At 41.1% G+C, this 12,102-nt stretch overlaps 1 protein-coding gene across 1 annotated transcript; it reads left to right on the top strand.

The window, feature by feature from the left end:
• The first annotated feature begins 6,172 nt into the window (after positions 1-6,172).
• LOC112280291 (putative cellulose synthase A catalytic subunit 3 [UDP-forming]) lies at positions 6,173-11,834 on the top strand. Its single transcript, XM_024515618.3, has 8 exons — positions 6,173-6,935; positions 7,254-7,449; positions 7,656-7,961; positions 8,100-8,277; positions 8,364-9,453; positions 9,578-10,072; positions 10,193-10,540; positions 10,651-11,834. The coding sequence occupies exons 1-8, from the start codon at positions 6,855-6,857 to the stop codon at positions 11,233-11,235; spliced, it is 3,279 nt and encodes a 1,092-aa protein (XP_024371386.1). The 5' UTR covers positions 6,173-6,854; the 3' UTR covers positions 11,236-11,834.
• The last annotated feature ends 268 nt before the right edge of the window (positions 11,835-12,102 follow it).

Below are 12,102 nucleotides of genomic sequence, written 5' to 3'. Positions count from 1 at the left end.
CCCTCTGTATAAAGTTCCTCTTAGACATTTGTTAATATTCATGATTTTAGAGGGAAAAAAAAAAAGAAGAAGAAAAGATTTTGACTTTTTAAAATAATTTGTTTAAGAAGCCTCAAATTGGATTTTTTCTTTTTTCAATTAGCCCAAAAAGATTTATACATAGTAGTACATGTTATCAAATGAAAAAAATAGTAAATGAGATGATAATTTTCCTTGCATTGATTTAATTTCTTAGAAGGATTTTATTATGTGAATAATTGTAATAATATTATTACAATACCAATTGTAACATCAAATGCACTCATTTTTAAATGATGAAGAGACATTTTGAAATAATGTAATTATATTTTAGAATTATTGGAAATTAAAATTTTATTAAAAGACCAATCTACAATATATTAGAGCTGTCAAAATTAGTTACCAGATTTTCAAAAAAAATGAAATTATCTTCAAATGATTTTGAAAAATGGTGACATCTTATTAAAAAAAATTATTTAAAATTACATATTCAACATGTGTGTGTATGTATTAACAAATTGTATTACTAGAACAAATGAGGAGTTTGTTTTTGCACAATAATATTGTTCAAATCATATTTAGTGCCATTATTTATGGTTCAGTCAGTATTGATCATATTAAAAATCAACTTTTCAGAATCACTAGTATTATATAAGGCTTTATTAATAGGAATACATGTATCAGTTTTTTTTTGATTTTTTCTTATAGAATTATTACGAATATATATATATATATATATATATGTATTGGAATTCCTCTTAATATTTTAAAAATATCAAAAGATAACAGGTCAATCTAATCAATTATACTAAGATTTTCTATGAATTATTATTATTATTATTATTGATTATATTTATTATATTTCTCATTAAATAATTTGTGCAGTTTCATGTCATATTTTACATTTTATTTATTTTATTTGATATTACGAACAATAGAAATGAGAAAGATAGGATTCACTTGTTTTAGAATAAACATACTGATCTTTAACAAATTAAAATTTAGAAATAAACATGTACTAACAAACCTTCACGAGAAAATGGGAAATAATTTGTTCTGACTCCAAATCCTCTGCCCCTCTAAAATATTAATATGTGGTTATTAAAAATCTCAGAGCATGTTTGAGATATTTAAATCAATTTCGTTGTAGAATTTTAGTATTTGAAGCCTTACCCATTTGGATTGGAAAACAATTTCTTGTGCTTTTAGTAATGTCCAAAAATATGATTTTATTCACAATCCAAAATATATTTAGTTTTATAACCTATACTATTATAACTTACCCTGAATCCAGAAAAGGTTATATCTATATATTTCTATTTTTAAAAACATCTCGGCACTATTTAACATGCGTAATTTTTCAAACAAACATTCACCAGATTTGAGTTTTTACTGATGTTTCTTTACTTTAAAATATTTTTATTTTAAACTATATCAGCATTAAGTCATTTGTAACTTTATCAAGTTACAAAAAAATTGAACTTATAAGGAGTCAAGAATGCAACACTGTATTTACATCATTAATTATATTCGAGTTTATATTTAAATTCTTTCTCAGAAGGACTTTTTCAAAAAATAAAAAAAATAAATTTCATGTCAATATGTTAGATATTTTTGAAGCCATCATGTAGGTCCATAATTATATATATATATATATATATATGTTATGAGAAATTCCAGTATATATTAAAATGATGCAAGGTTCCTTTTAGATGTTGTGAATGATCCATGCAGATTGATTCTTTACCCAACAAGGTCGAGATCCTTGGTGTGGCACTTGTATTTTATAATTTGACCATGCAAGATGAGCTCTAACCATATTGAAGCATATTAAACCATCAATTGGTAGGAAGAAGAGATTATATATATATATATATATATATCTGTGTAAGAATATTAAATTGTCCCATTCTAATACAATACGAATAGTTATTGATCATTTTTATCATTTGACATTGTCAAAAACTTCACTTCTTGCAATACCTCTCTTGTTTATCCTTCTTCACAATTCACCTCCAATACCTCTCTAACTACTCATCAACTTCCCCTCCAATGTAAAATAGTCTTCTTGTTGTGTGCTTCTACCTCATTGATTCACTTCTTCCAATTAGATTCTATATTCTTTTTCCAAGGTGCTCCATTACAACTATTTCCAAGAGTTCTACTTTCAACTTGTTTCATCCGATTACAAAATTAGCACATCACTAACTGCAAAATTGAGAGATTGATGAGGGAGTGCAAAGCCCTAGGAAATGCAAAAGATGAGCAAAGTGGAAATAGTTGTGTGGATTTAAATCTTAAGTGGGTCATACATATATATATATATATATATATATATATAATACTATTACTTAGAAAGAAGCCTCATCAATAACTTACATGATTTTTATCATAAATATTACTGGTTGATACACATGTTTTTGCATATAGGACTATCCAACTATAAATTTATCATTTTATGTGAAAAATCAAATTTCAAAGTAGAAGACATCTGATATTGTAATGTGTGTTAAATTTGATAGTTGCTGCATCTATTATATTTGCATCAATTTTAGTTGTGCAAAACTTCTATTTTACTTTATTCATCATTATTTTGGAAGCATTTTTAAAATGAGTTTTGCAAAAATATTGCATTTAAGCTCCTACGAATTAATTGTTCTTTCATTTACATGATTTTCCTTTTTATGCTAATTTTGATTTTCATGCCTTGTCTCATTTTTCTTCCCAGCATAAAACAATAAATAGAACATCTTAACTCAAATGTATCAATGGGTGAAACATGCTGTACTTGGGTATGAGAATGTCTAGTAGTTTACAACAAAAAAAACTAACACACACCAAAAAAAAAAAAAAAAAAAAAAAAAAAATTACAGACAAATTTATACTTATAATTTTACTTTCATTAAAATGATAAGAAACTGTAAGTTTGACGTTTTGTATGTTCAATATTTGAATTTTTCCATCAGATCCACATGCCATTATTTAGGGAAAAAGCATAAAATATAAGTAAAAATGTAACATAAAAATGAGAAAAAATAAAAAGAATCATCAATCTATGGGTTTGATTATTATTATTATTATTATTATTAAAGTTGTTGATGGAAAGGACTTCCAATATAATTTTACAACAGAAATTTAGGATAATTCCACATGGCATTTTAAACCTTGTTTTTTCCATTTTATTTATCTTTTTATTTATTTTATATTTCATTAAAATTGCCTCCCTACATTATTCACCAAGCTCAAGTATTGGGGCATGAAGAGAGGCCATTCAAAATAAGGCTCGCACATCTATTAGATGAAGACCTTGAAGAAAAAATAACCAACCAAGATGGGTGGCTCATTGAAGGAAGACATACCTAATTGCCCATCATGAAATAAATAAAAGCATGAAGGAAACAAATTTAGTATACCTCTTTGTGAGGCCGGCACCAAGCTCCTCCTTCCTCCCCCTTCCATGATTCCACAAGGGAGTTGGAGCATACTCTTATCCTTTTCCCTTTTAAACCTCTTGCGCATGGGTACATTCAACACACAATGACTTCCATTTTTACCCATTTATTTCTTGTCTATTTAAATAATTAAACCACGAGAATGTAGAAGTTGTAAAAAACATTAATTACTCATAATAAGATCCAATGAGATTTGAGATGATGTTGTGGCTAACCACTGGACTTATTACCATAACAATCTAAATCAACATTAAAAAATAAAATCATTGACCAAAATGGTTTTCACACTTGTTACATTTCGGATTTCTCTTTCTATTTTTTATTTTTTCTATTTTCCCCTTTTCTTTTAACTTTACAGTATTATTATTATTATTATTATTGTTATTTTTTTGCATCAATAACTCCAAATGGGGGGGGGAGCTTATAGGTGTCAGGAGCCGATGGGGCTAGGGTTCTGACAATGGCAGCCTTGTTGCATGAATCATGTGTGTCACTCGGGGACATTGTTGTCCTCACCAAGAGCTCTAAGGACTCCAAACCCTGAATTAAAATAAACTTGTGGGGACTCTACATCAACAAGTCTCAGTGACTCTAATAGATCTCCAAACCAACATCCCTCTTTTTCACTTTTGCACGCAAATATTAACAGCAAAAACAGCAACAACAACAATAATCATGGTAATAGTACTTGTGGATGTGGGACCATTTTGGGTCCTTGACCATGATGCTGAGAAAACCCTAATGTGGGTTCTGCTCAGGTTCCTTTGCATGCTGCAGAGCTGTGGAACAAAGAGATGGAACTCTGGGTTCCCTTTGCATGGAAGCCCATTTCAATTTATCTGTTCCCCTCAATGATTTGTCTCCTTTAACCTCTTTCCAATTCATGTGATAGCTGCTCCTACTCACTCCTCAGGCCTCTCCTTCATTCATGTGCTTGAGTCTGAATACTTGTAGGAAGCCTAGTCTAGAAACTGCTTTGAAAATCAACTTCACTTCTGCTAGAACCACATCAAAGTCATTCTCTCTATATATTTGAAAGACTAAGTAAAACAAATTGAGTCACCCATTTGGACAACACATTAAAGGTAAGAATGAAACTGTAACAGACTATAATGAAAAAGAGAAACTGGGTTATTGCATGAAAGACTTTCTCTGCAAGGCAAACAGGGGAGGGTCACAGAGAAAAAGACAAACTGTGGGGTGCAACACAAACTCATTCAAAATTAGGGTTGCTGTCCCATGAGTGCATGCCCCTCGAACGCACAGAGCAATCGGGGCCGTCGTATGCCAGTACACACACTGTTATTACATTCTGAAGCAATGTGGCGTACACCAAAAAAAAGAAGAAGAGCTATATGGGTTTTTGCAATATGATTGTAGCATACGAATCGAAGCACCGCCCAAAAGCAGCAAAGCAGTGCACTCAACCATAAGAAAAACATCGACTTTACTCTCACGCATTACTAACAGAAATCAGTTATTCTACAAGAATATTGCTGTTACAGTATTACACCGAACCCTCACTCTTTTGACTCACAAACTCCAACCACCTCCCATTACTGAGAAAACACAAACAAAGCCAAACGAAAAAGAAAAAAAAAAGACAAAAAAAAAAAAAAAAAAAAAAAACAATAATTTAAGAAGCTTGCATGGTGGTGTAGAGCGCGTATAGTGCACCGTAAACATCGCTGTATGTTAGTGAGGACTGGAAGAATCCCATTACTACGAGAGCCACTGTAAATAACACAGGAATCAAGTTCCACTGGGTCTATGATTTTCACTCTTGTATTTTATTTTATTTTATTATCATTTTGTTGTATTCTGGTTTTTTGCAGTTGCGGTAGAGAAAGTTGCAGATCGGTGGGTAAATGGGGAGAAAATGAGGGGTGAGGGTCGTTTTCCAATTGAAGCGTCCAAGGGGCATGAGCTTTGAGCAATGTTGGAAACAACGACAAGCGGCTGATAAAGTGGGGGGGGGGGAGGGGGGATGACAATGCAACAAGCAGCCGTGATGTAAGGGTGGGGCGGTGTACCACCAAAGCTTCATCAGCCCCGCAGCCATGATGCAAGCTCAGTTGAGTGAGTGTGTGAATGGATCCGGCCAGACACCATCCCACTGAGTGCCACTTTGATAATTTAACCCCCCCCCCTCCCCCCTTTTTGTAGTTTATTTAAATTTTATTTTTACCCACATGAAAATCCTGCAGTCATATCAGCACCGTGGTTATCTTCACAAAATTATTATTATTCTTATTATTCTTATTATTGTTGTTATCGCCTATGCGTAGGGCTATTCTTCTGCAGAGATCAGTGACCCATGATGTACCGGTCACTTAACTCATGATGCACCGGAGTCAAATTCCCCTTCCGTGTTCGAGAATTCTTGTTGAAATAATGCGGTTTCAAGGGAGAGGTACAAGGTGAAAATCTGATTGCGTTCCTATCGATTCATGACGGTGGGGCAATGAAGCGATGGCAGCAGAAAGAGAAAGAGAAAGAGATGAGGGGGTGGGGTGGGGGGGTTGAAGGTCCTGGAGAAATTCAGAGCATTGGTTTTGGTTAGCTATTGATTCAGCTCTGAGCGCAAAAGGGCAAAAAGGGGTAATGGCAATGGCAGCTTTGCATAATAGAGGTGGGGCGTGGGGGGCACTGAGGAGGTCCCAAGAGTAGCCTTGTTCCCTTCCGGCCTGCTTTTACTGAATGATTGAGCCGAAGCCTGCCAGCGCAGGCTGCTGCACCTACTGGGTGGCCCGGCCATCGCTAGGATCGAATTACTAGACAAGCATCTGAATCTCACAAAGGAAGGGACTCAAGCCACAGCAACCGGCCCTGCTTCTCTGCCGAGGCCGACGAGCATGAGATTCTCGCTGCTGCAGCTTCACATCTTCACTGGTCACTAGAACTTAGCCTCCCCTTTCCATCTGCAGTGAGCTTTGTGTTGGACTGTCTGTTGTTGCATGGATATGCAGCTACAGAGGGTGGACACTCCCCGCCGAATATGGTAGAGCGCATTGGAGGATGTAGAGGGATTTGAACAAAGGGAGGGAGGGAGAGCTGTTCACTGCTGCGAGCTTCTGTGTGTGTGTCTGTGTGTTTTGGTTTGATTGTGAGGTTTCCGATCTGAGGTTTGCACAGCGAGCGAGAGGTTCGAACAGGGAGAGGTTGCGCTGATTCAGCTTATCGTGGATTTTGAGGCGGGGAGGAGAAGGAGGTGAAGAGGATGCTAATAATAATGGAGTTGAGTGTGTCGGGGAGCACCTAGCAAAGTGTATGGCGATTACGAGGAGCTTCCATCGAAGACGTTTTACCTGCGTGAGCCGTGGGCAGTTTAGGATTTAGCTAGAGCCTGTGTAAGAACTGCAGGGCTAGCGGCGTCGTATTGCAATGGAGGCTAATGCGGGCCTGGTTGCTGGATCCCACAACCGGAATGAGCTTGTGGTCATCCCCGCTGAGGGAATTCACGGGGTAAGCCTTTAAATTCTATTGGAAAGATATTAATCTTGTGTAATGGCGGTAAACGAGTCGAGATTTTCAGGGCACTCGGTACCTGCAGAAGCGACTTGATGTAGAACTCGGTGAATCTTTTTCTTCTTGGTTTCGGTACAATTAGATAAGCTTTGGGTCATATCATACGACGTTCTCACTTGCACGTTGATTAGTGATTTGTGATTGCGTAACAGAAAGGTAGTAGCGGGAACCTTGGGGGAATTGTTTCCGTCTGCCAAACTGTTTTGGTTCAAAGTTATTCACTAAGTGTTAATGACTCGTGTGCGCTTTCTGCAGCCACGGCCTGAGAATCAAGTGAATGAACTGGTTTGTCAAATCTGCGGTGATGCGGTTGGGGTGAACCAAGACAATGAATTGTTTGTTGCTTGCAACGAGTGTGCCTTTCCAGTTTGTCGCACTTGCTATGAGTACGAGCGCAAGGAAGGCAATGGGGTGTGTCCTCACTGCAAGACCCGTTACAAAAGATTGAAAGGTGAGGTCGCCTCCGCACATTCTGCCCGAGTTCTGATTCTGCGGTGGGAAACAGAAACACATCATAGAGAGCCTTCGCAGAAAGGTAGATTTCTTGTGAGTAAGGATGCCAGTGGAGTGGTTAAATTTAGACTATTTGACCTTGACAATCGATCGAGAGGATTTATTAACTTTTTGACGGGCTCATTGCTGTTGTGGGATAATTAGGAAGTGCTCGTGTGCCGGGAGACGATGAGGAAGACGACTTGGACGACTTGGAAAACGAGTTCGAAATGGACAAGAAAGACCAGCAACCGTCACCGGATGCAATGCTTCACGGGCGGATGAACTACGGCAGGATGTATGAGCACGAGATGGCGACCCATCACATGATGCACCAGCAGCCCCGCTTCCCTCTGATTACCGACGGCCAGGTGGGCGACTCTGAGGACGACGAGAATCACGCTCTCGTAGTTCCGTCGAACAGCAACAAGCGAGTTCAGCCTATCAATTACATGGACTCCAATCTACCTGGTACAGAAAAACCCACACTCTTGTGCTTCTCCATAATTTTGCACCTATTCCAACAATTCCGAGGAGTTTAGATGACTGCAATTAGACCAAAAATGATGGATTGATTAACTGCATTTCTGCGTGGTTATGTTGATGCAGTGCAAGCGAGGCCGATGGACCCAAGTAAGGACTTGGCCGCTTATGGCTATGGCAGCGTGGCGTGGAAGGACAAGGTGGACAGTTGGAAACAACGGCAAGAGAAAATGCAGATGATGATGAGCGAAGGCGGCGTGCTGCATCCCAGCGACGTCGACCCAAATGGACCCGACCTCCCAATGTATGGCAATATATGGCTGAAATTTAGGCTTAAGCAATTTGGTAGTTGCAGACGACAATTGACGCTAACCCTTTGGTTTGTTGCAGAATGGATGAATCAAGGCAACCACTCTCCAGAAAAATTCCCATAGCGTCCAGCAGGATCAATCCATATCGAATGGTGATCGTCATCCGTTTAGTGGTGTTGGCATTCTTCTTGCGCTACCGAATCCTCCACCCAGTGGAAGGCGCGTTTGGCTTGTGGATCACATCCGTGGTGTGCGAGATCTGGTTCGCCGTCTCTTGGATCCTGGATCAGTTTCCCAAATGGCTGCCGATTCAGCGTGAAACTTACCTGGACAGACTTTCTCTCCGTTATGAGAAGCCAGGAGAGCCATCCCAGTTAGTGAATGTGGACGTGTACGTGAGTACGGTAGATCCCTTGAAGGAGCCTCCGATTGTCACAGCCAATACCATCCTATCAATCCTTGCGGTGGATTACCCTGTGGACAAAGTTTCCTGCTACCTGTCTGACGATGGAGCTGCCATGCTCACTTTCGAGGCGCTCTCGGAGACATCAGAATTCGCCCGCAAGTGGGTTCCATTCTGCAAGAAGTTCACGATTGAGCCGAGAGCACCGGAGATGTACTTCGCTCAGAAGATTGACTATCTCAGGGACAAAGTGCAGCCCACGTTCGTGAAGGAGCGCCGCGCCATGAAGCGTGAGTACGAGGAGTTCAAGGTTCGCGTGAACGCTTTGGTGGCGAAAGCTCTCAAGGTGCCGGAGGATGGGTGGACGATGCAAGACGGCACGCCCTGGCCAGGAAACAACAAGAGTGATCACCCAGGAATGATCCAAGTGTTTCTGGGCCACAGCGGAGGTCTCGACACCGACGGCAACGAACTGCCCCGCCTTGTCTATGTCTCCAGGGAGAAGAGGCCGGGATTCAATCACCACAAGAAAGCCGGTGCCATGAATGCCTTGGTGCGCGTCTCCGCTGTGCTCACCAACGCGCCTTACATGCTCAATCTCGATTGTGATCACTACATCAACAACAGCAAGGCCATTCGCGAAGCCATGTGCTTCATGATGGATCCCAACGTGGGTCCCAAAGTGTGCTACGTCCAGTTCCCCCAGCGGTTTGATGGCATTGATCGCAACGATCGATATGCAAATCACAACACCGTCTTCTTCGATGTACTGACACGATTCCCTCTACTGATGAGCTTGATTGCCCGTGAATGGTCGATTTTTGATCAGATTCTCAAAACCTCCGAGAGGCTAATTGGTAGCGGTTTGTCCGCCTTTTGTTTTTTTACAGATTAACATGAAGGGATTGGATGGGATTCAAGGGCCAGTATACGTGGGCACGGGGTGTGTCTTTAGGAGGCAAGCGTTGTATGGATTCGACCCACCGAAGAACAAGAAGAAAGGAAAGGGAGGCTGCCTCGACAGCTTGTGCCCGTCGTTTTGCTGCGGGGGACGAAAGAAGAAGAGCAAGAAGAGCAAGAAGCCGTGGAAGTACTCGAAGAAGAAGGCGCCTTCGGGAGCCGACTCCAGCATTCCCATCTTCAGATTGGAGGATGCCGAGGAAGGCATGGACGGCGGCATGTTGGATCATGACTACGAGAAGTCATCGCCGATTATGTCCACTAAGGATATCGAGAAGCGGTTCGGGCAGTCGCCTGTGTTCATCGCCTCCACAATGTCCGACAGTGAGGGTGTTCGTCACTCTGCGAGCGCGGGCTCCCTCCTCAAGGAAGCCATTCACGTCATCAGCTGCGGCTACGAAGACAAGACCGAATGGGGAAAAGAGGTGCCAGATGTTTGAAGATTTCTACATTGATCTGACTAGTGTCCATTACTTGTGTCCAGACTAGGTGGTGAATGAGATTTTCTATACTCGTTGTATCTAAGATTGGCCTTCAAACCGCAGATTGGGTGGATCTATGGGTCGGTGACGGAGGATATTCTTACGGGATTCAGAATGCATTGTCGGGGATGGCGTTCAATCTACTGCATGCCGCACCGGCCCGCATTCAAGGGCTCAGCGCCCATCAACTTGTCCGATCGGTTGAACCAAGTGCTTCGGTGGGCTCTTGGGTCGGTGGAAATTTCGCTCAGTAGGCATTGCCCGCTGTGGTATGGTTATGGCCGCCTCAAATGCTTGGAAAGATTGGCGTACATCAATACCACAATCTATCCCCTAACTTCCTTACCTCTGGTTGCCTATTGTACTCTTCCCGCGGTGTGTTTGCTTACCGGAAAATTTATCATCCCAACTGTAAGTCGCAAACCACGTCTCCATTTCCTGCGCAGCAGTGTTATGAGGTTGCGTCTCGTTTGGTCGATCAGTTGCCTGACTGCCATGAATCTCGCCATTGATCTGTGCAGATTAGCAATCTCGACAGTTTGTGGTTCATTTCCCTCTTCATGTCCATCTTCATCACGGGTATCTTAGAAATGCGGTGGTCCGGGGTCGGAATAGACGAGTGGTGGAGGAACGAGCAGTTTTGGGTCATTGGAGGTGTCTCGGCGCATTTGTTCGCCCTCTTCCAAGGTTTATTAAAGGTGTTCGCCGGTATCGACACCAACTTCACGGTTACGTCAAAGACTGGAGAGGATGAGGATTTCGGCGAGCTGTATACGTTGAAGTGGACTTCGCTTCTCATCCCTCCCACCACGCTGTTGCTTTTCAACATGGTGGGCGTGGTGGCCGGCATTTCAGATGCCATCAACAACGGTTACTCCGCGTGGGGGCCTCTTTTCGGCAAGCTCTTCTTCGCCTTCTGGGTGATCGTGCACTTGTACCCCTTCCTGAAGGGTTTGATGGGACGCCAGAACCGAACCCCAACCATCGTCATTGTGTGGTCCATTCTGCTGGCTTCCATCTTCTCGCTCCTTTGGGTCAGAATTGATCCGTTCCTACCCAAATCCACTGGCCCCAACTTGGTGCGGTGCGGCCTCACCTGCTTGTAATCAACCATCCCGACAACATTTTCTTCTCCCCAATAATCCCCAGATTGTTTAATTCTGCGTCGCCGGCTTAAAGCAATCATCTTAGACACAGTCTGCACACCATTCAATCTCTGGTACCGTTAAATGGAGCAGATATTGAATGAACAAGCAAATGGTTTGTAGAGAATAAAAGGTTTGCTTCGGTACAACAAACAGAGAGGGAGAGGGAGAGATCGAGCGAGTGAGAGAAAGAGAGAAGTGGGAGGAGCTAGGTTCCATTGTATTAGTAGATGATTCTCACAGAATATGAACGATGCTCATTTCTCAAGGGCAATCGACATACATTTTTCTAGCCTAAGATGGAGTTTAAACTGCGTTTAGAGAGATATATATATATGAGAGATTACCACAGTGATAGTCAGATAAGAATGTGCTCAACTCCGTGTACACACAACTGGTTGATGCAGCGGGCCCAGCTTCACAGGCTCAGCTTGTTAGTGATGGCTCGGAGAAGCCATGGCCAGGTAGAGTCAGCTCCTCGATGAGCATACAATGTGTGAACATGTGAATTCTGAGGCTCCTCGAGATCTAAATATGTGACTGCAAGTTCAACTGATAAATCACCAGTCAAGTCAATGTCATGCATACACCCCACCCAGCTGAGTTGATGAGATCGTGCCGACTTCTGGTGAACGGTGAAAGGGTTTCTAGCTGCTGAAATTAGTTTGATACCATGGAATTTGTATTAGGAAGTAAAGATCTGTCCAATTTTAGCACTATGTTGCAAGTTGTACTTGATATATGTTCAAGCAATGAACTTATAAGAGATTGTTTGTGAAACATGGACAAGTTTAAACTGTTAGAAATTAAATTATAGAGTTGAGGTGG

This window comes from Physcomitrium patens, chromosome 3, assembly GCF_059467195.1.
Source record: "Physcomitrium patens ecotype Gransden chromosome 3, ASM5946719v1, whole genome shotgun sequence".
Lineage (NCBI taxonomy): Eukaryota > Viridiplantae > Streptophyta > Bryopsida > Funariales > Funariaceae > Physcomitrium > Physcomitrium patens.
Note: the sequence above shows the minus strand (reverse complement) of the source record. Positions and strands in the feature narration are given on the sequence as shown.

Bases quoted from the DNA above. Each gene is read 5' to 3' on its own strand.
- LOC112280291 (XM_024515618.3), top strand. From the start codon at position 6,855: ATGGAGGCTAATGCGGGCCTGGTTGCTGGATCCCACAACCGGAATGAG. The intron at 7,962-8,099 runs GTACAGAAAAAC...ATGTTGATGCAG, and splicing joins CATGGACTCCAATCTACCTG to TGCAAGCGAGGCCGATGGAC. The intron at 8,278-8,363 runs GTATGGCAATAT...GGTTTGTTGCAG, and splicing joins AATGGACCCGACCTCCCAAT to AATGGATGAATCAAGGCAAC.